The sequence below is a fragment of the Pan troglodytes genome, chromosome 9 (genome assembly GCF_028858775.2).
Source record: "Pan troglodytes isolate AG18354 chromosome 9, NHGRI_mPanTro3-v2.0_pri, whole genome shotgun sequence".
NCBI classification, from domain to species: domain Eukaryota; kingdom Metazoa; phylum Chordata; class Mammalia; order Primates; family Hominidae; genus Pan; species Pan troglodytes.
Genome location: NC_072407.2, coordinates 12,250,483 through 12,277,851, shown reverse-complemented (window position 1 = coordinate 12,277,851; position 27,369 = coordinate 12,250,483). Strand labels below are relative to the sequence as shown.

The window sequence follows — 27,369 nt, the reverse complement described above, 5'->3', positions numbered from 1 at the left end:
AATTTATTGAGAGTTTTTAGCATGAAGGGTTGTTGAATTTTGTCAAAGGCTTTTTCTGCATCTATTGAGATAATCATGTGGTTTTTGTCTTTGGCTCTGTTTATATGCTGGATTACATTTATTGATTTGCATATATTGAACAAGCCTTGCATCCCAGGGATGAAGCCCACTTGATCATGGTGGATAAGCTTTTTGATGTGCTGCTGGATTCGTTTTGCCAGTATTTTATTGAGGATTTTTGCATCAATGTTCATCAAGGATATTGGTCTAAAATTCTCTTTTTTGTTGTGTCTCTGCCCGGCTTTGGTATCAGAATGATGCTGGCCTCATCAAATGAGTTAGGGAGGATTCCCTCTTTTTCGATTGATTGGAATAGTTTCAGAAGGAATGGTACCAGTTCCTCCTTGTACCTCTGATAGAATTCGGCTGTGAATCCATCTGGCCCTGGACTCTTTGGTTGGTAAACTATTGATTATTGCCACAATTTCAGCTCCTGTTATTGGTCTATTCAGAGATTCAACTTCTTCCTGGTTTAGTTTTGGGAGAGTGTGTGTGTCGAGGAATTTATCCATTTCTTCTAGATTTTCTAGTTTATTTGCGTAGAGGTGTTTGTAGTATTCTCTGATGGTAGCTTGTATTTCTGTGGGATCGGTGGTGATATCCCCTTTATCATTTTTTCTTGCGTCTATTTGATTCTTCTTTTTTTCTTTATTAGTCTTGCTAGCGGTCTATCAATTTTGTTGATCCTTTCAAAAAACCAGCTCCTGGATTCATTAATTTTTTGAAGGGTTTTTTGTGTCTCTATTTCCTTCAGTTCTGCTCTGATTTTCGTTATTTGTTGCCTTCTGCTAGCTTTTGAATGTGTTTGCTCTTGCTTTTCTAGTTCTTTTAATTGTGATGTTAGGGTGTCAATTTTGGATCTTTCCTGCTTTCTCTTGTGGGCATTTAGTGCTATAAATTTCCCTCTACACACTGCTTTGAATGCGTCCCAGAGATTCTGGTATGTTGTGTCTTTGTTCTCGTTGGTTTCAAAGAACATCTTTATTTCTGCCTTCATTTCGTTATGTATCCAGTAGTCATTCAGGAGCAGGTTGTTCAGTTTCCATGTAGTTGAGTGGTTTTGAGTGAGATTCTTAATCCTGAGTTCTAGTTTGATTGCCCTGTGGTCTGAGAGATAGTTTGTTATAATCTCTGTTCTTTTACATTTGCTGAGGAGAGCTTTACTTCCAAGTATGTGGTCAATTTTGGAATAGGTGTGGTGTGGTGCTGAAAAAAATGTATATTCTGTTGATTTGGGGTGGAGAGTTCTGTAGATGTCTATTAGGTCCGCTTGGTGCAGAGCTGAGTTCAATTCCTGAGTATCCTTGTTGACTTTCTGTCTCGTTGATCTGTCTAATGTTGACAGTGGGGTGTTAAAGTCTCCCATTATTAATGTGTGGGAGTCTAAGTCTCTTTGTAGGTCACTCAGGACTTGCTTTATGAATCTGGGTGCTCCTGTATTGGGTGCATATATATTTAGGATAGTTAGCTCTTCTTGTTGAATTGATCCCTTTACCATTATGTAATGGCCTTCTTTGTCTCTTTTGATCTTTGTTGGTTTAAAGTCTGTTTTATCAGAGACTAGGATTGCAACCCCTGCCTTTTTTTGTTTTCCATTTGCTTGGTAGATCTTCCTCCATCCTTTTATTTTGAGCCTATGTGTGTCTCTGCACGTGAGATGGATTTCCTGAATACAGCACACTGATGGGTCTTGACTGTTTATCCAATTTGCCAGTCTGTGTCTTTTAATTGGAGCATTTAGTCCATTTACATTTAAAGTTAATGTTGTTATGTGTGAATTTGATCCTGTCATTATGATGTTAGCTGGTTATTTTGCTCGTTAGTTGATGCAGTTTCTTCCTAGTCTCGATGGTCTTTACATTTTGGCATGATTTTGCAGCGGCTGGTACCGGTTGTTCCTTTCCATGTTTAGCGCTTCCTTCAGGAGCTCTTTTAGGGCAGGCCTGGTGGTGACAAAATCGGTCAGCATTTGCTTGTCTGTAAAGTATTTTATTTCTCCTTCACTTATGAAGCTTAGTTTGGCTGGATATGAAATTCTGGGTTGAAAATTCTTTTCTTTAAGAATGTTGAATATTGGCCCCCACTCTCTTCTGGCTTGTAGGATTTCTGCCGAGAGATCTGCTGTTAGTCTGTATTTTCTTATCTGTATTAGTTAGGGGTGGCTAACTGCTGTAACAAATAGATTCCACAGTGTATAATGACCCTAACACAATAGAAGTTGATTTCTCACTCTTACAGACAGGTCCAGATGACTCTTAAGTTAGTGAGGTGGCAGCAGTGGAGGGCTCTGCACTATGTAATTATTTAGGAGTCAGGTTGATGGAGGCTTTGCTGTTTCTACCCATGGCTTCCAAGGTCCCCCTGGGTGTCAGCATCCATGCTGCAGAAAAGAAATGATCATGGAGTTGAATAACAAGGGAGATTTTATAGACCAGGCCTTGAGCTAGCACAGTTACTCACATTCCTTGGCTGGAACTCAGTTATATGGCTACATTTAACTGTATGGGAGTCTGAAAAATGTGGTCCAGCTAAGGACCCAGAGGGAAGAGAAAATGGGTTTGGTGAACAGCTAGAGATGATCACATCATATTTAGGATATGTGTGATACCTCTGTATCCTTTTAATTAAGTTCCCATTTTTTTCTTAAACTTGTTTGTGTTGGCCTCTTTTATACCTTAATGATTTGGTGTTTTCATGATAGCCATCTTTAAAATAGTAGAAGAGATAAAAAGTGATTATTATTTTCTCAGGAAAATTGGGCCAGTTTCCACCTATGATGCATCATCACCAGGCACCCTCAGATGGCCAGACTCCTGGGGCTCGTTTCCAGAGGTCTCACCTTGCAGAGGCATTTGCAAAGGCCAAAGGATCAGGTGGAGGTGCTGGAGGAGGAGGTAGTGGAAGAGGTCTGATGGGACAGATTATTCCAATCTACGGCTTTGGGATTTTTTTATATATACTGTACATTCTATTTAAGGTAAGTAGAATCATCCTAATCATATTACATCAATGAAAATCTAATATGGCAATAAAAATCATTGTCTACATTAAAACTTCTTATAGTTCATAAAATTATTTCAAATCCATCATCTCTTTAAATCCTGCCTCCTCTTCATGAGGTACTTAGGATAGCCATTATTTCAGTTTCACATAAGAAATGTTTACTCAATGTTTAAGTGTTTTGCCCCAAAATTCACAACTAACAAAGCAGAACTAGGACTTGAACCTGGATCTTTTGGTTCTTAATCCAGTGAGTGATACAATTCAAAGCACTCCCCCGCCAAAAAAAAAAAAAATTAACATCTTTACAGGCCGAAGAGGAATAAAGATTTTCTAAGAAGAGCTTTTATTATTGGGATTGGCACAGTGATTTCCAAATAGCCATCATAAGGCCAAATAATGACACCACTTTATCCTGCTTGTTTCTCCACAGGAATATGAGATGCTGTTTTTAATATTATCTCCAATTATTCTCCTGAGACAGAACTGTCCATCCTGAAATTAAGCCTGATATTTCCTAGCTCTGGGGAGACATGGGTATAGGTTCTTTAAAGCAGACCCTCAGTTAAGTTTCACCTCCAGGCAGGCCTTTGCAGGCCCCCGGCCCCTGTACTGTGAATTAGAGGCAGAAGCTTCACTTTGCCCTCCTGTCTAGAGTAAGCTTAAATAAGATGAGTTCTTTCTTGCCCAGGAATTCTGCAGGTAGTCTGAGTTGAGTCTGTAAGAATGCCCATAGGGTGCCACACATCCCTTTTAGATGAGCATGAGCAAGGAAGATGACCAGTAGGGAGATTTTTTTTCCTTGTGTTAGAAATGCTTGTTCTCTGGTGCCATGAAGAAACAGCACTTGGACGTAAATTTAATTTCCTCAGCAAGGCCATTTTTACTTTCTGCAGAAAGGGTACACTCGCCAGCAGTTTTGCCACGAGAGTACACCGAACAAAGGAGACAGGGTCATTTATAACCTGACGCATCCACCTTACTGCTGTGTCCGATTTCCGTTGGCTGGAACAGGACCTCGCATTCTGTATTTGTGCTGATTGGCTAGCGACTTAGAACTTTTTAAAAGAGGCAAAGGCAGAGGAGAACAAAGGAAGGAGGAACTAACTTGTGGAATGCTGAGAAAGGTAAAAACACCTTCATATAAGGAAGAGGAACAGGCTGTGACTTAATACTTGCTTTGACAAGTATAAGCATGCCAGGGCAAATATTTAGGCTAAACTGTGGGAGCTAAGAACATAAAGTACCTTGATTTCTTTATTATGGCTAGCAGATATCTAAGCATGTTAGCACAGGTTCTTGAATAAATTTTGCTTCTAAGAGAAGTTACTATTCCTAATTATACGGGGAGTAAAGTCTCTGAAGAGGAACCTCTACTTTACTTTTTACACTTGTGCTTTGATAATTTTTTACTTGGAAACCTCATCTTTTGGTGTTTTTTTTGAGCTATTTCTCTAGTGTTGCTATTTGATTTAATTTCTGACCTTCATTTTTGTTTCCCAACCTTTTTTTTTTGTTTGATATGAGGGGTTCTGTGACTGAGGTTCTGAGCTGCTGTTGATGTGCTATACCTCCTTCAATTCTCAGCTCTCAAAGGGGAAAACAACTGCAGAGGATGGGAAATGCTATACTGCCACGCCTGGAAACACCCACAGGAAAATTAGTAAGTGCCCCTTCTCAGTATATTCACAGGAATTATTGAGTCAAACAGTTTTATAGCCACAGGGACAGTCTGTGGGTATGTCTTAAAAGCATTTCTCAAAAGTTGCTCCAAATTAATCTGATGCCATTTTTGCCTTAGTTCTGGGAATTCTCAAAAGTTTTTATATTGATGTTGGGATTTTAAGGGAGGGATAGCTACAAAAAGTACAAAACCACCAGTTCACTTTTTAATATATTAGCAAATTAATATTTCACGTTTGGAATGACTTCTCATTTTCAGACTTCAAAATATTGGTAGCAGAGAGCAAAATGGAGGCAGAGAAATCATATCATTGCCAAAATCAGTTTTTAGATCTAGGGAAAGAGTTTAACACTTCTGACTGTTGAAACATGGCCATCAGATACTTATTATACAACTAGAATATTCTGTGTTCTCTAGGGAAATTAAATTTGTACAACATGGCTCTTTCCTCAAGAATTTATAGACTAGAATGTATGTCAGGAAAAATAACCTATGAAAAATTTACCACCCGCAAATAAGAGACTTGGCAAAAGCATTGCAGGAAATCATGTTTATCTGGGCTGTAACTGCTTTTTGGATTTACTTCTGGATTTTCTATGGAACTAAATATCCCAGTCACACTATGCATCCTTTTTGGAAATCTTAAATATTCACAGAATCCTTTAATAAAACTGCGGTGTTCTTCAATGAGATAGTAATGGGAAGTTCAACAGTACAATAGCTTTTTAAAAATTTGTGGTCTCTTTAACAGGTTTAGGGAGTTGTCTCTGATGGTTCTTAGATTGTTGCTTATTTTTTAGCCAGTTTTGAGCTTGCTCAACTGCAAGAAAAACTGAAGGAGACAGAAGCAGCCATGGAAAAATTAATCAACAGAGTGGGACCTAATGGTGAGAGGTAGGTTTTCATGTAACAGGACTCAGACTATTTCTCATTTAGAAAATAAATTCAGGCTGGGTACAGTGGCCGAGGCCTGTAATCCCAGCACTTTGGGAGGCCGAGGTGGGTGGATCATCTGAGGTCAGGAGTTTGAGACCATCCTGACCAACATGATGAAACCCTGTCTCTACTAAAAATACAAAATTAGCCAGGTGTGGTGGTGCACACCTGCAATCCCAGCTACTCGGGAGGCTGAGGCAGGAGAATCGCTTGAACCTGGGAGGCGGAGGTTGCAGTGAGCCAAGATTGTGCCCTTGCACTCCAGCCTGGGCAATAAGAGCGAAATTCTATCTGAAAAAAAGAAAAGGAAAGAAAATTCAAAATTATGCTTTGTTTTTTGATAAATAGACCACTTATTTTCATTTTATGTACTGTCAGTTTTTAAATTGTAAATATGTCATTTACGTATTATCATTTAACATTTTTCATTCACATACTGTCAAGCAACCTCAGTTTTCAAAAGTTTAATGTGCAAATTATTGTGAAAGTGAATAAATTTGTGAGTAATTCCTACAGGGTGAAATAACTATGATTTAAGAAAGAAAATTTCCTAGCTGTCTAAAATAGATATAATTTTAAGTAAAACCAGGTTATTGAACATGATGCTTTCTACTTGAGACAAAATGAGAGAAGAGAGCAAGTGTGATCAGATTAGGCATTCATGTTTGTGTCGACTGTGCCAGCACAGAATTACATGTAAATTAGATGTTAAGAGCCAAACTGGCCATTTAGAATGTCCCAAAGGGAAGACACTCCTCTTGCTACCAGGCTGGCTGAGGATCTGAAAGGGTGGCTTCAGGAGGTTGATAGAAGTGGACAACAACCAAGAAAACGTGGATATAGAAAGGCCAGGAAGGAAAAACCAGAATGTAAGATGGAGTACAAAGAAGGGTTCAGTTTCAGCTAGGTCTTCTGGCAAGGATGGAGGAAGAATGTTAGGGGGAGTGGCAGAATCCCATGCAGAAGGAAGTGTTGAAATGTCCCTCCTGCATCTTTGTGAGCACACTGTAGTTTTTGCCCCAGGAAATCGTTGCTCTACCTTAGCCTCTATTTGCCATCCTTTATAGTACTAGTACGCTGTGCCCTTTGTTCACTGGCTTCAGCCGTGCCTATCTTTGGCTGGATATGAGAGAGTGGGTATCCTCAGATTGCAGCCTCCTGACCTGGCATTTCCCTGCAACATCTGCAGTGCTGTTGAAATGACATTTGTGAGGATGAACCTTGCCTGTGTGGGCCCAGGAGCCTTGACCTTCTTTTTGTCTGGAAAGCAGAGTTACTATCTGGAATGTTCCCCAAAGTTGTATAGATACATTAATATATCTGTGTGAGTGTACAATAATTGATATTTATTGAACAATTACTAACGACCACACTCTGAACTAAATGCTTTATATACATTATCTAACATATGACTATTTGTATGAGTGTGACTAAACCAATTTGTGCAATTATACTTTTCTGGCCTTTTCTGCCCTAACCCTGTAGCTGCCACCTACAGTCTGGGTGGAGAACTACCCAGGCTATTATAGACAGTTATGGCTGAAAAAATATCTTTACACTCACCTGGGCCATTGGCAACCCCAGGCCACACCTAAGGGTCATGAAAACCAGGAATCCAACTTACAAGGGATGTGAAGGACCTCTTCAAGGAGAACTACAAACCACTGCTCAATGAAATAAAAGAGGATACAAACAAATGGAAGAACATTCCATGCTCATGGATAGGAAGAATCAATATCATGAAAATGGCCATACTGCCCAAGGTAATTTATAGATTCAATGCCATCCCCATAAAGCTACCAATGACTTTCTTCACAGAATTGGAAAAAACTACTTTAAAGTTCATATGGAACCAAAAAAGAGCCCACATTGCCAAGTCAGTCCTAAGCCAAAAGAACAAAGCTGGAGGCGTCACGCTACCTGACTTCAAACTATACTACAAGGCTACAGTAACCAAAACAGCATGGTACTGGTACCAAAACAGAGATATAGACCAATGGAACAGAACAGAGCCCTCAGAAGTAATGTCACACATCTACAACTATCTGATCTTTGACAAACCTGACAAAAACAAGCAATGGGGAAAGGATTCCCTATTTAATAAAAGGCTTTGGGAAAACTGGCTAGCCATATGTAGAAAGCTGAAACTGGATCCCTTCCTTACACCTTATACAAAAATTAATTTAAGATGGTTTAAAGACTTAAATATTAGACCTAAAACCATAAAAACCCTAGAAGAAAATCTAGGCAATACCATTCAGGACATAGGCATGGACAAGGACTTCATGTCTAAGACACCAAAAGCAATGGCAACAAAACCAAAATTGACAAATGGGATCTAATTAAACTAAAGAGCTTCTGCGCAGCAAAAGAAACTACCATCAGAGTGAACAGGCAACCTACAGAATGGGAGAAAATTGTTGCAATCTACTCATCTGACAAAGGGCTAATATCCAGAATCTACAATGAACTCAAACAAATTTACAAGAAAAAAACAACCCCATCAACAAGCGGGCGAAGGATATAAACAGACACTTCTCAAAAGAAGACATTTACACAGCCAAAAGACACATGAAAAAATGCTCACCATCACTGGCCATCAGAGAAATGCAAATCAAAACCACAATGAGATACCATCTCACACCAGTTAGAATGGCAATCATTAAAAAGTCAGGAAACAACAGGTGCTGGAGAGGATGTGGAGAAATAGGAACACTTTTTACACTGTTGGTGGGCTATAAACTAGTTCAAGTATTGTGGAAGACAGTGTGACGATTCCTCAGGGATCTAGAACTAGAAATACCATTTGATCCAGCCATCCCATTACTGGGTATATACCCAAAGGATTACAAATCATGCTGCTATAAAGATACACACACACATATGTTTACTGAGGCACTATTCACAATAGCAAAGACTTGGAACCAACCCAAATGTCCAACAATGATAGACTGGATTAAGAAAATGTGGTGCATATACACCATGGAATACTATGCAGCCATAAAAAATGATGAGTTCATGTGCTTTGTAGGGACATGGATGAAACTGGAAACCATCATTCTCAGCTAACTATCGCAAGGATAAAAAACCAAACACCGCATGTTCTCACTCATAGGTGGGAATTGAACAATGAGAACACTTGGACACAGGAAGGGGAACATCACACACTGGGGCCTGTTGTGGGCTGAGGGGAGTGGGGAGGGATAGCATTAGGAGATACACCTAATGTAAATGGCGAGTTGATGGGTGCAGCACACCAACATGGCACGTGTATACGTATGTAACAAACCAGCACATTGTGCACATGTACCCTAGAACTTTAATAATATATATATATATATGTATAAAAGAAAACCATAGACGAAACCTCTGTGGGCAGGGCCTCTCACTTGGGAGACCCAACTCCTGGAGCTTGGGGTAAGAGACAACATGAAGATATTTTCTCATTATTATTTACTGTTGAGTAACAGACTCCCTTAACTCAAATTACTCCACCATTCAGTCCATGTACATGATCTATCTATAGCCCAAGCCAGGGATGCAATACTATAACCTCTAACTACTGTCTGTCCTCTTCATGCCAGATTTATGTCTCCTTTTTTTATTTGCAAAGGCAGAGAAGCTGTCCCTATAGTACATCTGGAGTTGTACTGTCTCATTTCAGGGGCCACAGGTCCTAGCCCAGAATGTTTACTTTTTATAAGATGCTGAGTTGTGGACTTCTTGGGAACATATTGATTGAAGCCTGCAGCATGGCAAAGGTTGTGTAAAACTTTTTCCACCCTACCTCTTAGGAACTGGGAAGCAACTCTCTTCCCACTGAAGAAAGAGCATGGCTCCTGGCTCTTTACCAAATCTCTCATTTTTTAGTTCTCAGATGTGATTTTTCTCTCTGACACTCCTTGATCCAACACCTTTTATCCTTACAGGTAGGCCCTATGGGACTTATGCCCTAAAGACTAAGGGCTAGGCAGCCCATATGTTCGTATGTTTTCTGTTGGTATAACTGAATACCACAGACTGGGTAATTTATAAAGAACAGAGGTTTATTTAGCTCACAGTTCTGGAGGCTGTGAAGTCCAAGGTTTACAGGCAGGTGTCTGGTGAGGGTCTTCTTGCTGCATCATCATATGGTGGAAAGGCGGAAGGGCAAGCAAGCACATACAAAAGAGGGAGGCACCAGAGGCCAGCCCACTTTATAACAGCCCATCTTGGGATAACTAACCCACTGAGATAATGGCATTAATCTGTTCATGAGGGCTCTGCTCTCATGTCCTAATCACTTCATAAAGGTGCCACCTCTTAATACTGTTGCAATGTCAATTAAGTTTCAACATGAGTATAGGAGGAGACAAATATTCAAACTATAGCACCATGTTTCTACATGTTTTCCCTTTTATACTTACAGTTTGTGTCCTTTAACCTCAGTTTCTGTGGCATTTGTTGTTTTACGGGTCTGTGCTCCTATGTTTATTAGAAAAGCCCAAAATATTCCAGTATTTGTTCTGTCAGATCAAAATTATATCACATCTCTGGGTTTCTGGGGGTAAAGCAGAAGATACATTCATTTGCAACCTCTTAAGTCCTTTTATATAATATTCCATAACTGCAGGATGTTGGCTTAAAATTAGAAAACTCTGCAGTTTCTGAAACTTTACCTTAATGCTTAAGTAAGAACAGAAATATGGGGGAAATTTTTGATATTATCTAATCAAACTTTTCAGAAAGCTTTTAGTTGTGAGGGATGTAGGTCTGTACACATATTTAAATAATGAAACCTAGAATGTCAGTCTTGTGCCATGTTCTGTCTGATATTAAGCACAGTGTTCAGCTCAAGGACACTAAGACTAAGGAAAGGGTCTAGGAATCAGAAGTGAGGTGTCCTGATTTCTGTCCTTATGATTTCGGTCCTCTCTTCCCCCACAACACACACTTATTTTGACTCTGAAGGCTTTTGAGGAGGAATGTCACGATTTGCTGTGCTTTAGAAAAATAACTCTTATAGTAATACATAGAGTGACTACATGCTAGAAGATTATTGAAAAGGTTTCAGTAAATGGTAATAAATAGGCCAGTGAGAGTGGAAAAGTGGGGATAAATTAAGGGGACCTAATGGAAGAAAAAAATCACAGGCTGTATTCCTTTCTGGAATAGCATGCCAAGTTGTAACAATTTACCTGCTAGAAGCATGGTATGGTCAAGCAGTCCATGAAAAAAGCAGGGAGGGTGCAACCTCTGGCAGCAAAGGGCCCTGGCAGGCATGTCAAATATGTATGTGGGACTACAGATTTTTGCCTTGAATTCCTGGAATGTAAACTCTTTGAGGCTAGACTTAGCCTATTTTGTTCACTGTGTTTGTATAGTAGGTACTAAGGAAATACTTATTGAATTAGAATACCTATTCTCTTTTTTTTTTCTTTTTTCTTTTTTTTTTTTTGAGATGGAGTCTCTCTCTGTCACCCAGGCTGCAGTGCTGTGGTGCAATCTCAGGTCACTGCAACCTCCACCTCCCAGGTTCAAGTGATTCTCCTGCCTCAGCCTCCTGAGTAGCTGGGACTACAGGCATGTGCCACCACGCCTGGCTAATTTTTGTATTTTTAGTAGAGACAAGGTTTCACCATGTTGGCCAGGCTTGACTCGAACTCCTGACCTCAGGTGATCTGCCCACCTTGGCCTCCCAAAGTGCTGGGATTACAGTCGTGAGCCACCGCACCTGGCCCCTATTCACTTTTGATATAAGCATTTGTATGTTTTTGTGGTAGAAGAGGAAATCATGACCATTCCTTTACTTCAGTTCCTGACCTCTATATACAGAGCCCACTGGACATATCTCATAGATACCTACCTTTAGCCTCATCATATGATAAATATCTATTGAATGAATGAATGTCCAAGATGGCATTCATCATCTATCCCCCAACTGAACCTATTCTACCTTTAATTTCCATCTCAGCAAATGGCTCCACCATCCACTTGGTTGCCCAAAGCAGAAATTAGATGTTATCCTTGATTGACCTTTTATTTTACTTCCCATATCTCATCAATCACCATGTCTTGTCATTTCTATTTAATTAATAAGTCTGTCTTGCTGCAAAAGACTGTAGGCTCCGTGAGGTCAGGGATTATTCTTCTTAGCTGTAGAGCTTAGCACAGGCACATAAAAGGCTCCAAAAAAGTATTAGATGAAGTAGAAGAGTGAGTGAGTGAGTGAGTGAATGAATGCCTATTTTTGATACAGGTCATAACTATCTCATGTGGTTTCTCTGATTTTGCCTCCTTTCGGTTTTCTTTCTGTTTTCCAAACTCATTATCTCTTTTGTTTTAATCCTTCAACAGGTCCCTTTTGATTTTGAAACAGCACAGAATCTTTAACGTAGCTTACATGGTCCTGAGTGACCTGGCCTTGTGTACCTCTCTTGCTTTATCTTTCTTCATCACTCTCTCTGTGGTCCGGCCACACCGACCACTTGCTGTTCCTCTAAAATACCTGTACCTTTTTGCCTCTGGACTTGGCATATACTTTTTCGTTTGCCTGGGTCCTCTCTCCCCCCACAACACACACTTATTTTGACTCTGAAGGCTTTTGAGGAGAAATGTCATGATTTGCTGTGCTTTAGAAAAATAACTCTTACAGTAATACATAGAGTGACTACATACTAGAAGGCTATTGAAAAGGTTTCAGCAAATGGTAATAAATAGGCCAGTGAGAGTGGAAAAGTGGGGGCAAGTTAAGGGGACCTAATGGAAGAAAAAAAATCACAGGCTTTATCAGGGTTCCTTGGTTGCAGGCAGCCAACTCTGGCTAGCAAAAAATTTGGAGTATGAGGAGGCAGAATTTATTGGAAGAATATGGGGTAGCTCATAATATCAAAGGAACAGCTGAACATGCAGGTTTCAGGAAGGGTGGTAACCAGAGCAGCTTTGGGCATTTAGGGAGCAGGAACAAAGGGAAAGTCTCCTCATGGACTGTTGCCTGGATGAATTTAATGTCAAAAGTATTCAGTTCAGGCTTCACTGTGTTCAAGGTCCAAAAGTACAGTTGGCCCAACTTGGGTCCTATATCTATCCCTGAATCAATCCCTGCAGCCAAGGGGATGGAATGTGATAATTAGCAGTGGGTCACATGGCCACCCTTGAAGGAGAGGTAGGGGATGGATGGCTCACGTTAATCTTTGCACTATGAATGGAAGAGGAGTTGGTTCCCCAAAAGAAAACTACTAACCAGATAAGAGTAATGGAGAAGAATAAATAAATAAAGATGCATTGGAGATTTACAGCCAAACTGGAAGGAAGATTATGGCATTAACTAAGATAAAATACAAAAGAAGGGAAAGTACATAAGGCTTTGGAGTTGAGATCATAAGTTCAGCACTGAGTGTGTCTGAGATGGCATCAGAACATCCATGTATAATATGAAACAGCAATAGGAAATTTGGTTCTTGAGGTCAGAGCAAAGGGCTCAGGTTTGGAAGTCATTGGCTGGGAGTGAGAGATGGAGAAAATCTCCATGGAGAAAGGTGAGATCACCAAATCTTTGAGGCATATCAGACTCTGCTGCAGTATCCTGAAATCTTCTACTGGTCTGAGTTCTGTTCTAACCATGAATGGTATTAACATCTGTTTAATTCTCTGTACTTAACTCTTGCATTTGGAACTTGATGATTCTGCTGGGCTTATAGAATTCAAAATTCTGGTGAGGCTGTTTCCCAACTGTGACCTTTTATTTTTCTATCATCTTAGAATCTTCCATACTCAGCCTCTTCTGGTCTTCCTGTTCATGCAGTTGCTCACGATCCTGAGCCAACTGGGACCTGGTTTCAAGAGGTGAATTTAAGGTTAACTTTAACATAGTTGCAAGGCCTCCAAGTGGAAATGCCCAGGAAATAACTGGAGTTGTGAGACAGGAATTTGTGTGAAAAGTCAAGATTAATAGTAGCATTAGGACATCTTTTCTGTAGAGGTGATGGTCTAATCTGTAATACTGGGTCAACTTCCTGAGGGCATGATTATAAGAATGGAGAAATGAGAGTCCTAGGATTGAGCCTTGGGAAAATTGTTTTGGGAGGTGGGTGGAAAAAAGTGAGCCAGGATCATAGATAAAAGGAATGTTTAAAGAAGTGGGAGAATACAAATGTCTCAATAGCTAAGGGAGGAGGAGGTTTCAAGCAGAGGATGGTCTATGGTATAGAGAAGTCAAGAAGAATGAAATGTGAGAAAAAGACCCTTGGACTTAGTAAAGTGAAAAATCACTTAGGAGTAAAAGTGTTTGCAACTTTTCATAAAATGATAGAATGGAATCCAGAATTCAGGGAGGTGGAAGAAAATAATGGATGGTGAGGAAATGGGGATCAATCAAACTAACACGTAATTATTGAGCTCTTAACAGTGATCATGGCATTGTGTCTATACTGTTGTCAACTTAATTATTACTACCCTCTAGGAGTATCAAACCAAGTTGAGATGATAAGGAATCCATGAAAATATTCATTGCAATAAATTCAGAAGATGTCATAAGGTAGACCATGATTAATGCGTAATGCATGATATGGACAATAAAAGTATACTTGTTTAGAGTGAAATGAGGATGCTTTGGTTTGGAGTTCTCTGGGAAAGCTCTTGTCTGTTCCTGCTTCCTGTAGTCTACCCATCCTCTTTTAGGATAAGGGCTTCTGATTTCCCATGACTTAGGAAACAGAATTAAGACTGTTTCATTCATTGAAGATCAGAATGCCCTGTGTACAGTCTGGAAAAGTAACATGTGCCGCCTGAAGAGACAAGAGTTTGTGATAAGCAGGTAAGCTCTTCTAGTCTGCCCCAGAAGCCTCACACAAAGTGGGTTGTTTTAACAGTAAGAAATAGGGGTTATGTGGGACACACGAGCAGTTGTGGAGAGTCAGGACTCCTGTACTGATGGGAAGAATAGAGCTATCAGAGGCCCTGTAAGTATAGGATTTTAGCTGAATGTGGAACAGACAGGCATCTTTAGTAGTTCATGGCTTTGAAGCTACTTGGTGTGGAAGAAGTGGAGCTTGTGGTGTTTTCGTTTTTCCTTTCACTGAGGTCTCTGGAATGTTCATTTTCCTCAGTTACTATCTTCATGTTGAAAGGAGAAATACTCTTTTCATTTTCCTTATTAGTCATTAAGGCTAAAGTTAGGCTGAGCAGAGAAATGAATGCAGGCTCAGAACTGGCTGTTAGAAAAATAGACGACCATCTCCACAGGCTAGTACATAGTACATCATTTTTCCTTTGTAAGTGTTGTATTAACTTGTGTCTGGGTTTTAAGAAGAAAATAAGTAGCCTCCATTAAATCCTGCTGCTAGATAAAACTGGTCTCAAAGCAGATAGTTATCAGTCTTCTAAGTAGGACCTTGTTTGCCTGTCAGTGTGATGCAGTGCTTTCCTCTAAAAGAAAACAATCAAACTGTTATCCTTGAGTCTCATGTTATTTTTGCAGATATTTGCCAGAACCACACAAGTAAGTTGGGATTCAAACCAGGTTTTCCAAAATGTGGAACTTGAGCACTGTGCTTCAAGAATTGCACAGAATGCAATCAGAAGCCTGGGTGGTTTTAGTTATAGTGCTTCATTAAGTGGCAGTATGAATATATAAACAATATTTCTCCTCTGTGGACCCCAGTTTCCTCAATTTCTCTAGTCTAGATGATTGAATTTTCAAAATTACCCACCTCTGAAATTTTAGAATATATCCTTATACCTGCACACATAAATTAAGCCTGGTGATTCTAGTAGCATAAATTTTCCCCGGTTGATGCTAATGGCCCAGAACGTTTTCCTTTGATGACCTTGCTTCAGAGAAAAGTGGCTTGTAGTAAATGGAGTAATGTGAGTAACAGTGAAATTGTTAGGCGATTAGAGAATCAGGGCATTGACATACACTGAAAAAACACTGAACTAAAAGCTGAGACATCTGGGGTCTGGTCCTAGTATTGACATTAACTAATTTCGGGACCTTGGGCAATCACTTGATCTATTCTGGGCTTTAGTTTTCCCATTTATAAAATCAAAGCATTGAACTAACATCTCTAGTTCCCAGCTATGCAGTTGGAGGATCAATTCCTAGAATAATTATCTGCTGCAATTGCACTTTCTATTCCAGTACCCAGACAGACCATAGTGATGTTTACGTCCATTGCCTAGGAGTATTTACCACTAAATGGTTGGATTGTCTGATATTTCTAAGCAGAGCACAGACTGTGACTTCTGACCAAGAGAAACGGTTGCTACATCAGCTCCGAGAAATCACCAGGGTCATGAAAGAAGGAAAATTCATTGACAGATTTTCTCCAGAGAAAGAAGCTGAGGAGGCCCCTTACATGGAGGACTGGGAAGGTAAACAGTGTCTTCTCATTTTTTTGTTAGCTGTCAGCCCAGAAAAGAGATCTTACAGATTTTTTAAAAATCAGCTTCATTATTGAGGTATAATATATAAACAGTAATATTAACCAGTTTTAAATGTACGGTTGGATGAGTTTTGACAAATATATAGAGTTTGTGTAATCACACCGTAATTTTGATAAAGAACATTTCCATTACCCCAGAAAGCTCCCCCTTTGTAGCTAATGCCCTTCTCCTGCCCCTGGCAACAACTGAAGTGCTTTCTGTGCCTTTAGTTTTGCCTTTTCTATGTAAGTGATCATACTGCATATACTCATTGGCTTCTTTGATTTAGCATAATACTTTTGACATGCATGTTTGTTATTGAGTGTATATGAAATTTTTTTCTTGCTGAGTAGTAGTCAGTTATATACTTATACCATAATTTGTTTGTCCATTCACCAGTTGAGGAGTGTTTGGGTTATTCCTAGCTTTGCACTCTTATGACTCAAGCAGCTATGAACTTTTGCATATGAGTCTCTGTTTGAACATATATTTGTATTTCTTTTGAGTCTATACCTAGGAGTGAGATTTTTGGGTTTAAGGTAATTGTATATTTAACTTTGTTTTTGTTTTTCAAGACAGTCTCACTTTGTCGCCCAGGCTGGAGTGCAGCAGAGCAATCTCAGCTCGCTGCAACCTCTACCTCCTGGGTTCAAGTGATTCTCCTGCCTCAGCCTCCCAAGTAGCTGAGATTGCAGGTGCCTGGCACCACACCTGAATAATTTTTGTATTTTTAGTAGAGACGGGGTTTCACCATGTTGGCCAGGCTGGTCTCAAACTCCTGACCTCAAATGATCTGCCTGCCTCAGCCCCTCAAAGTGCTGGGATTATAGGTGTGGGCCACCGCGCCCGGCCACATGTTTAACTTTATTAGAAACTGTCAACCTGCTTTCCTAAGTAGGCCTACTTTCTCCCTTCCCACCAGCGGTGTATGGCAATTAAAGTTACTCCACATCCTTGGTAACACTTTGTCTTGTCAGTCTTTTTAATTTTATCCATTCTAGTGAGTGTAAAATGATACCTTAATTGTGACTTTAATTTACCTTTCTCCAATGACTAATGATGATGAACATTTTTTCATGTGCTTATTTGCCATCTGCATATCTTTGAAGTGTCTGTTCAAGTCGTTTGCCAATTTTTAAATTGGGTCGATTAGGTTCTTGTTGGGTTGCAAGAGTTCTGTATATATTCCGAGTACAAATTCTTTATCATTTCTGTATTTTGCAAATATTTTCTGTAGCTTGCCTTTATATTTTCTTAACAGCATCTTTCAAAGAGTAGAAGTTTTCAGTTTTGATGAAGTCCAACTTACCATTTTTTTCTTTACGATTTACTTTTTTTTTTTTTTTTTTTTGAGACAGAGTCTTGCTCTGTCACCCAGGCCGGAGTGCAGTGGTGCCATCTCGGCTCACTGTAAGCTCCACCTCCCAGGTTCACGCCATCTTCCTGCCTCAGCCTCCCTAGTAGCTGGGACTACAGGCGCCCGCTACCATGCCTGGCTAATTTTTTTGTATTTTTAGTAGAGACGGGGTTTCACCATGTTAGCCAGGATGGTCTCGATCTCCTGACCTTGTGATCCACCCACTTCGGCATCCCAAAGTGCTGGGATTACAGGTGTGAGCCGCCGTGCCCAGCCCATTTTTTATGTTCTGTTTAAGAAATATTTGGCTAACCCAAGGTTTCCCAACTCCCATGTTTTCTAGAAATTTTACAGTTTTAGCTTTTACATTTAGGCCTGTGATCTATTTTGAGTTAACCTTTATAGATGATCTGAGGTGTCAGGACTGAGGTTTATTTTTTTCCATATCAAATACCCAATTGTTCAGCTTCTTTTGTTCCATTTAATTAGCTTGACATTTGCTTGACAAACCAGTTGACCATGCGTGTGCTTGTCTCTTCTGGGGTCTATTCTGTTCCATTGATCTGTATGTCTCTACTTGTACCAATAGCACACGGTCCTTATTACTATGTCTTTATAGTAAGTCTTTATTTTGGGTAGTTCAAGTTGTTCAGATTTTTTTTCCCAAAATTATTTTGGCTATTTCCTTCACAATTTCAGATAAATTTACAATCAGTTTGTCAGTTTTTATGAAAAAGCCTGATGGGATTTTGATTGGTACTGCTTTGAATCTTTAGATCAATTTGGAAGAATCAATACTGTAAAGATATTGAATCTTCTGGTTCATGAACGTGTTATATCTCACCATTTATTTAGATCTTTTAAAAGTTCTCTCAGCAATGTGTTGTAGTTTCCAGTGTATAGGTCTTGCATATGTGAGGGATATTGGTCTGTGATTTTCTTTTCCTGTAATTTCTTTGGTTTTGATTTCAGGGTAATCCTGGCCTCATAAAATGCATTGGGATGTGTTCCTTTTTCTATTTTCTGGAAAAGTTTCATAGAGTTACTGTTATTTATTCCATAAAAGTTATGTGGAATTCTCCAGTGATATTATCTTGGTCTGGAGTTGCTTGCTTGCTTGCTTGCTTTCTCTTTTTCTTTTTCTTTCTTTCTTTCTTTTTTTTTTCAGGGTCTTGCCCTGTTGCCCAGGCTGGAGTACAGTGGCACGTGATCATGGCTCACTGTTTGATCTCCTGGGCTCAAGCAACCCTCCCACCTCAGCCTCAGTAGCTGAGCCTACAGGCATGCACTACCATGCCTGGCTAATTTTTTAATTTTTCAATTTTTTAAATTTAAAAAATTAGCCAGGCGTGGTGGTGCATGCCTGTAGGCCCAGCTACTCATGCCTGGTCTTGAACTCCTGCTCTTAAGCAATCTTCTGGTCTTGGCCTCCAAAATGCTGGGATTATAGGCATGAGCCACTGTGCCCAGTTGGCCTGGAGTTTTATTTGTGGGAAGATGTCTATGAATTTAATGTATTTTATGGATATAGTGCTATTCGATCATTCACTTCTTGAGTGAACTTTTGATAGTTTGTATCTTTCAAGGAATTTACATAGTTCATCCATATTGTCAACTTTATTGTTAGTATAAAGTTGTTCATAATATAGTCTAATTATCCATTTAATATACGTAAGATCTGTAGGGTGCACCCTCTTCTATTCTTGATCCTGGTAATTTGTTTCTTTTCCTGATCAAGCTGCCCAGAGGTTTATCATCCTTGTTGATCTTTTCAGAGAACTGTAATTTGGTTTCTTTTTGTTTGTTTGTTTCTTATTTCATTGACTTGTGTTTCTTTCTTTCTGGTACTTCTGGTTTAATTTGCCTTTCTCTAGTTTCTCAAGGTGGAAGCTTAGACCCATGATCTATATTTTTGGCCATTATTTTATTAATGATCTGTGTCTTTGTGTCTCTCTTTTATTTCCTTCTCGCTCTCCAGTTGCATATATGTTTGATATTGCCCCACAGGTCATGTGAGTTCTGTTCACTTTTTTTTTTCTTACCATGCTTAGTTTTGAATAGTTTTTCTTGCTATGTCTTCAGGTTTATTGATGTCTTCTTCTACTGTATCTAACCCACTGTTAATCTTATTCAGTGTTTTTTAATTTCAGACATTATCATCTCTAGAAGTTTCATTTGGGTCTTTTTTATGTCTCATTTATTCATATTTTACTCTCTTAAATGTATGAGTCATATCTGTAATAGCTTTCTTGACTGTTTTAATTGCTAATTTCATCATCCATGCCATTTCTGGGAATGTTTCTGTTGACTAATTTTTCTCCTGGTAATGGGTCCTAATTTCCCTTTTTTTTTTTTTTTTTTTTTTTGCATACCTGGTAGGTTTTGATTGGATGATGGATATTACAAATTTTGCATTGTTAGGTGCTGGATTTTGTTTTAGTACTTTAAATAGTGTTGGATTTATTAGGTTAGTAGAAAACAGTTGAATCCTTTAAAGCTTTAACATTTTTTAGTTTGGGTCCAGAACAGCCTTTATTCTAGGGCTAATTATTTAGTTATATGCTTATACCATAATTTGTCCATTCACCAGTTGAGGAACATTTGGGTTGTTCCTAGCTTTGCACTCTTATGACTCAAGTAGCTATGAACTTTTGCATATGAGTCTTTGTGAATATTTATAGCAGCTTAATTTCAATAGCCAAGAACTGGAAACAACCCATATGTCTTTTAGGAGGTGAATAAACTGTGGTACATATATATATATATATATATACATATACATATACATATATACATATACACTGTGGTATACACTTAGCAATAAAAAGGAATGAACTATATATACAACAACCTAGATGAATTTCCAGAGAATTATGCTGAGTAGGGGGAAAAAACTAATTCCCAAAGGTTACATACTATATGATTCCATTTATAATTGACGTGGCAATATTATAGAAATAGAGGACTGATTAGTTGTTGCTAGGAGTTAAGAGGGGAATAGGAGTAGGGAAGAGTGAGTGTGCCATGAAAGGGCAACATAAGGGGTCCTTGTGGTGATGGAAAATGTTCTGTATACTGACTATATCAATATTAATATCCTGGTTGTTATATTGTAGTACAGTTTTGCTAGATGTTGCCTTTGGGAGAAACTGGATAAAGGGTACATGGGATTTCTGTATTACTAGTAGTAGTATTTTTTAAAGGGATAGAGTCTTAACCATGTTGCCCATGCTGGGACTCAGGCGATCCTCCCACCTCAGCCTCCTGAGTAGCTGGGACTCCAGGTGCATGCCACTGTGCCTGGCTTGTATTATTTCTTATATGCTGCCTGTGAATCTATAATTATCTCAAAATAAAAAAGGTTAATTTTTTTAAAAGCAACACAAATTCTAAGGGAAAAGATTGTGTAGCTTAAATACATAAAACTTTTACCTTCTGCAGATCAGAGAGTATCACACAGTTTAAAAGACAAGAATAAACTGGAAAAATATTTATAACAAATATGATTGAAAAAAGTTATTATTATTATTTTTTTTGAGACAGAGGCTTGCTTGCTTTGTTGCCCAAGTTGGAGTGCTGTAGCTTGATATCTGCTCCCTGCAACCTCTGCCTCCTGGGTTCAAATGATTCTGTGCCTCAGCCTCCCAAATAGCTGGGACTACAGTCATGTGCCACCATGCCCAGCTAATTTTTTTAGTTTTAGTAGAGACACGGTTTTGCCATGTTGACCAGGCTGGTCTTGAACTCCTGGCCTCAAGGGATCTGCCCACCGCAACCTCCCAAAGTGCTGGGATTACAGACATGAGCCACTGCGCCTGGCGGATATATTTAATATATTAAAAAGTTCTAGAACAAATTTAGAAAACACTGATATCCTTACAGATAAGCAGTTCACAAAGAGAAAAAATGCAACCAGCTATGAAACATTTTAAAGTATTTTAATCTCACAAGTAATTAATGAAATGAAATTCAGTTTTTCCTCCAAATTGCAATTTTCGTTGTTCCCCCTCTACCTACCTTTTAGGTTTTGTTGAAATTATATGGAATTTTAACTACAAGTGATATTAATTTTTAAAGATATTAACCTTTTCTGTTTTAAGTGTCATTTCTTAACAGCAGCATTAAATTCCTAGGCCACATTATCAATACTTATTTTATGTTGATAATTCTTACAGATTTCATTCTTAACCACTGTCTCATATATAGCATCATCTTTCTTGAATTTAAATTTTGACTAATTTTTGTATTTGTCAAGAATACCTTTATATTTTTCCCATATTGTATTGTGTACTGAATACTTGGATATCTGTACATATTTTCCACCTGTACACAAATTGTTTGGCTGGGTATAAAATCGTTGATTATGCCATTTTCCCTAAAAAGTTTGAAAATATTGCTTCATTCTCTACTTTAATTTGATATTGAAAATGAGAAATCTTATCCTGGTCTGCTTCTTTTTCTCAATAGGTTACCTGTTTTTAGTTAGGTAGCTTGTTTGTTTTCTGTCTGGAAATTTGTTTTATTTTCTTTCTTTTTTTTTTTAAATTATATTTGGGGTATTGGTGTCTTTTTTATTATTATACTTTAAGTTCTAGGGTACATGTGTACAACGTGCAGGTTTGTTACATAGGTATACATGTGCCATGTTGGTTTGCTCCACCCATCAACTCATCATTTACATTAGGTATTTCTCCTAATGCTATCCCTCTCCTAGCCCTCCATCCTCCGACAGGTCCCGGTGTATGATGTTCCTCACCCTGTGTCCAAGTGATCTCATTGTTCAGTTCCCACCTATGAGTGTTTGGTTTTTTGTCCTTGTGATAGTTTACTGAGAATGATGGTTTCCAGCTTCATCCATGTCCCTGCAAGGGACATGAACTCATCATTTTTTATGGATGCATAGTATTCCATGGTGTATATATGCCACATTTTCTTAATCCATTCTATCATTGATGGACATTTGGGTTGGTTCCAAGTCTTTGCTATTGTGAATAGTGCCGAAATAAATGTACGTGTGCATGTGTCTTTATAGTAGCATGATTTATAATCCTTTGGGTATATACCCAGTAATGGGATTGCCGGGTCAAATGGTAATTCCAGTTCTAGATCCTTGAAGAATTGCCACACTGTCTTCCACAATGGTTGAACTAATTTGCACTCCCACCAACAGTGTAAAAGCGTTCCTATTTCTCCACATCCTCTCTAGCATCTGTTATTTCCTTACTTTTTAACGATTGCCATTCTAACTGGCGTGAGATGGTATCTCATTGTGGTTTTGATTTGCATTTCTCTGATGGCCAGTGATGAGCATTTTTTCATATGTCTGTTGGCTGCATACATGTCTTCTTTTGAGAAGTGTCTGTTCATAATCCTTTGCCCACTTTTTGATGGGGTTGTTTGTTCTTTTCTTATAAATTTGAGTTTTTTGAGGATTCTAGATATTAGCCCTTTGTCAGATGGGTAGATTGCAAAAATTTTCTCCCATTCTGTAGGTTGCCTGTTCACTCTGATGGTAGTTTCTTTTGCTGTGCAGAAGCTCTTTAGTTTAATTAGATCCTATTTGTCTATTTTGGCTTTTGTTGCCATTGCTTTTGGTGTCTTAGTCATGAAGTCCTTGCCTATGCCTATGTCCTGAATGGTAATGCCTAGGTTTTCTTCTAGGGTTTTTATGGTTTTAGGTCTAACATTTAAGTCTTTAATCCATCTTGAATTAATTTTTGTATAAGGTGTAAGGAAGGGATCCAGTTTCAGCTTTCTACATAGGGCTAGCCAGTTTTCCCAGCACCATTTATTAAATAGGGAATGCTTTCCCCATTTCTTGTTTTTGTCAGGTTTGTCAAAGATCAGATAATTGTAGATGTGTGGTGTTATTTCTGAGGCCTCTGTTCTGTTCCATTGGTCTATATCTCTATTTTGGTACCAGTACCATGCTGTTTTGGTTACTGTAGCCTTGTAGTATAGTTTGAAGTCAGGTAGCATGATGCCTCCAGCTTTTAAAAATCTGAATTTGGTTGGATAATCTGCACGTGTCTGAGCGTGTATGAATGTGTGGATTTTTCATAGTATTTTTGCCAAGCATTTAGCGAGTCCTTCCCATCTGAAGACTCAAGGCTTTCTTCAGCTAAAGGGTATTTTCTTTTATAATCTCTTTGATTATTGTTCCCATTTACCTTATTTTGTTCTCTCATTCTAGAATTCCAGTAATTCTGAGATTGGATATTGTTGATAGTTTGCCATGTAGCTTATCTTTTTTCCTCATAATTTCCATTTCTTTATCATTTTATCTTTGTGCTGGGAGAATTCCTCAACTTGGACTTTTAATATACTAATTTGGTTTTCAGCCATGTCCATTTCAATCTGCTATTTTTTCTTTTTTTTTTTTTTTTGAGATGGAGTCTCACTCTGTCTCCCAGGCTAGAGTGCAATGGTGTGATCTCAGCTCACTGCAACCTTCACTGCCTGGGTTCAAGTGATTCTCATGCTTCAGCCTCCTAAGTAGCTGGGACTACAGGTGCCCGCCATCACTCCTGGCTAATTTTTTTTGTATTTTTAGTAGAGACAGGGTTTTGCCATGTTGGTCAGGCTGGTCTCGAACTCTTGACCTCAGGTGATCCAACTGCCTAAACCTCCCAAAGTGTTAGGATTACAGGCGTGAGCCACTGCGCCCAGCCCAATCTGCTGTTTTCTTGCCTGAGCATTAATCTTTTTTTTTTTTTTTTTTTTTTTACAATTATGGCTTTCTATTCAATAGCTCCTTTTTATTTCTTGTTTGCTACCTTTTTAAATTGAAGCCTGGCTAGGTTTTATCAGTGCAGTATCTTCTTGAATATTATTAGGAATATCAATCATAAATTGGTTGATGTTAACGCCTTTATCTCCTGCACTAACTATTTTATTAGAGACTATTGGCATTGTTTGTTTTGGTTAGTTTTGGTCCCTCATTTGGAACTGCTGGTTTCCTCATAGGAGCAGTGAATTTTTGTTGCTTGCTTATATTTTTAATGATGGTCTTTTTTTTTTTTTTTTTGAGATGGAATCTTGCTCTGTCATGCCCAGGCTTGAGTGCAGTGGCAGGGTCTTGGCTCACTACAAGCTCCACTTCCCAGGTTCACGTCATTCTCCTGCCTCAGCCTCCCAAGTAGCTGGGACTACAGGCGCCTGCCACCACGCCTGGCTAATTTTTTGAATTTTTAGTAGAGATGGGGTTTCACCGTGTTAGCCAGGATGGTCTTGATCTCCTGACCTCGTGATCTGCCCGCCTCGGCCTCCCAAAGTGCTGGGATTACAGGCGTGAGCGACCGTGCCCAGCCTTAATGATGTTTTTGAGTAACCAGTAATGGTGGCTTACATAGGCTACCTCAGCAGTTTTATGAGTTATTATTTGATTTTTCTCAGTGGGCCTCTTCCTCTTTTAAAAAGAAAATTATTTATTTTAATTAATACATAAAATTATATATATTGATGTTTTGATATATGTATACACTGTGAAATGGCTAAATCAAGCTATTTAACATACACATTACCTCACATACTTAAGGATTTTTGTGGTGAGAACACTTAAAATGTACTCTGTTAGCAATTTTCAAATATACAACATACTGTTATTAACTATAGTCTATATAATGTATAATAGATCTCTTGAACTTATTTATTCCTCCTATCCAACTGAAATTTTATGTCCTTTGACTAGCATTTCCCTGATCCCCCTAGCTTCTGATAACCACCATTTTATTTTGTTAATGAGCTTGACCTTTTTACACTCCATATGTAAGTGAAATCATGCTGTATCTGTCTTTCTGTGCCTGGCTTATTTCAGTTAACATAATGTCCTCCAAGTTCATCTAGGTTGTCATAAATAACAGGATTTCCTTTTTGAAAGCTGAGTAGGCCAGGTATGGTGGCTCACGCCTGTAATCCCAACACTTTGGGAGGCTGAGGCAGGTGGATTGCTTGAGCCTAGGAGTTCAAGACCAGCCTGGGCAACACGGTGAAACCCTGTCTCCACAAAATACAAAAATTTGCTAGGCATGGTGGCATGTGTCTAGTCCCAGCAACTTGGGAGGCTGAGGTGGGAGGCTGAGATGAGTCCAAGAGGTGGAGACTGCAGTGAGCTGAGATTGTGCCACTGCACTCCAGCCTGGGTGACAGTGTGAGACCTCGTCTCCAAAAACAAAAAAATGCTAAGTACTATTCTGTTGTGTATATGTGCCACATTTTCTTTATTCATCCATTCATGGATGTTCAGATTGATGCTATAGTGTGGCTATTGTGAATAATGCTGCAGTGAACATGGGAGTGCAGATATCTTTTTGACATACTGATTTCTTATCTTTTGGATATATATCCAGTAGTGGGATTACTGGATCATATGATAGTTCTATTTTTAATTTGTTGAGGAGCCAGTGTACTGTTTTCCATAGTGACTGTACTAGTTTACATTCCCAGCAATAGTATATAAGGGTTCCCTTTTCTCTACATCCTTGCTGACACTTATTATTGCCTTTTGTCTTTTTGATAATAGCCATTCTAACAGATGTGGTGATATTGTGGTTTAAATTTTCATTTCTTGAATGTTTAATGATGTTGAGCACTTTCTCATATGCCTGTTGACTATTTTTATGTCTTCTTTTGAGAAGTGTCTATTTATATCCTTTGCCCATTTTTAAATTAGGTTTTCTTTTGCTGTGGAGTTGAGTTCCTTATATATTTTGCATATTAACCCATTATCAAATATATGGTTTGCAAATATTTTCTCCCATTACATAGATTGTCTCTTTACTCTGTTGTTTCCTTTGCTGTACAGAAACTTTTTGCAGTAATCCCATTTGTCTATTTTCACTTTTGTTGCATGGGCTTTTGGTGTCATATCCAAAAATATCATTGTCCAGACCAATGTCATGGAGCTTTTTCCCTAGGTTTTCTTCTAGTAGTTTTACAGCTTCAGGTCTTATGTTTAAGTCTTCAGTGCATTTTGAGTTGATTTTTGTAAATGTGAGGTGTGAGATGAGGGTCTAATTTCACTGTTTTGCATGTGGATATCTAGTTTCCCCACACCATTTATTGAAGAGATTGTCCTTTGACCTTTTTGTGTTTGTCCTTTGACCTGTGTGTGTGTGTGTTTTATTTTTTGGCATCTTTGTTTAAAAAAATTGACCATAAATATGTGGATTTATTTCTGGGCTTTTATTCTGTTCCATCAGTCTGTGTGTCTATTTTTATGCCAGTAACATACTGTTTTGATTGTTATAGCTTTGTACTAGATTTGGGAATCAGGTACTGTGATGCCTCTGGCTTTGTTCTTTTTGTTCACAATTGCTTTGGCCATTTGGGGTCTTTTGTGGTTCCATATGAATTTTAGAATTGTTTCTTCTATTTCTGTGAAAATTGTCATTGAAATTTTGATAGGGATTGTATTAAATCTGTAGATTGCTTTGTATAGTATGGACATTTTAGCAGTATCAATTCTTCCAATCCATAAACAGGACATCTTTTCATTTTATTTGTGTCTTCTTCAATTTCTTTCATCAATGTTTTATAGTTTTCATTTCAGCCTCCCAAGTAGCTGGGATTACAGGCATGCACCACCATGCCGAGCTAATTTTGTATTTTTAGTAGAGGTGGAGTTTCACCATGTTGGTCAGGCTGGTCTCGAACTCCTGACCTCAGGTGATCCACCTGTCACAGCCTCCCAAAGTGCTGGGATTACAGGCATTAGCCACCGCACCTAGCCTATACTTTCATATATATATATATTTGTGTTACTAAATAGTGTCCCTTGCTCTCTACTTGAAGAACACCCTTGAGCATTTCTTATAAGATAGATCTTGTGGGGATAAGCTCCTTCAGCTTTTGTCTGGCAGAGTCTTTGTTTTTTCCTCATTTCTGAAGGAGAGCTTTGCCAACTACAATATTCTTGGTTGACCTTTTT

At 38.7% G+C, this 27,369-nt stretch overlaps 2 protein-coding genes across 27 annotated transcripts in view; one reads left to right on the top strand and one right to left on the bottom strand.

Annotated features, from left to right (window-relative positions):
* Nucleotides 1–27,369, top strand: part of RIC3 (RIC3 acetylcholine receptor chaperone) — a 77,129-nt gene that overhangs the window by 27,261 nt on the left and 22,499 nt on the right. For 11 of the 26 annotated variants that reach the window (XR_008537974.2, XR_008537973.2, XR_010147461.1 and 8 more), the window contains 4 exons: nucleotides 2,811–3,037; nucleotides 4,648–4,723; nucleotides 5,545–5,638; nucleotides 15,888–16,033. The exons of 1 other annotated variant lie outside the window; for it this stretch is intronic. Coding sequence is in view for 11 of the 25 variants with exons in the window: in XM_063783780.1 (XP_063639850.1) it covers nucleotides 2,811–3,037; nucleotides 4,648–4,723; nucleotides 5,545–5,638; nucleotides 15,888–16,033 (543 nt within the window). In the remaining 14 variants the exon portion in view is untranslated. Of the gene's footprint in view, nucleotides 1–2,810; nucleotides 3,038–4,647; nucleotides 4,724–5,544; nucleotides 5,639–14,341; nucleotides 14,475–15,800; nucleotides 16,034–27,369 lie in introns of those variants that run through there. 14 more of the 26 variants (XR_010147460.1, XR_682973.5, XR_682969.5 and 11 more) reach the window with 4 other exon arrangements.
* The window catches only part of TUB (TUB bipartite transcription factor), a 113,401-nt gene continuing 96,118 nt past the window's right edge, over nucleotides 10,087–27,369 (bottom strand). Inside the window, exon 13 of the mRNA XM_016920296.4 lies at nucleotides 10,087–10,220. Within this exon, the coding sequence (XP_016775785.1) occupies nucleotides 10,189–10,220 (32 nt within the window). The 3' untranslated portion in view covers nucleotides 10,087–10,188. The remainder of the gene's footprint in view (nucleotides 10,221–27,369) is intronic.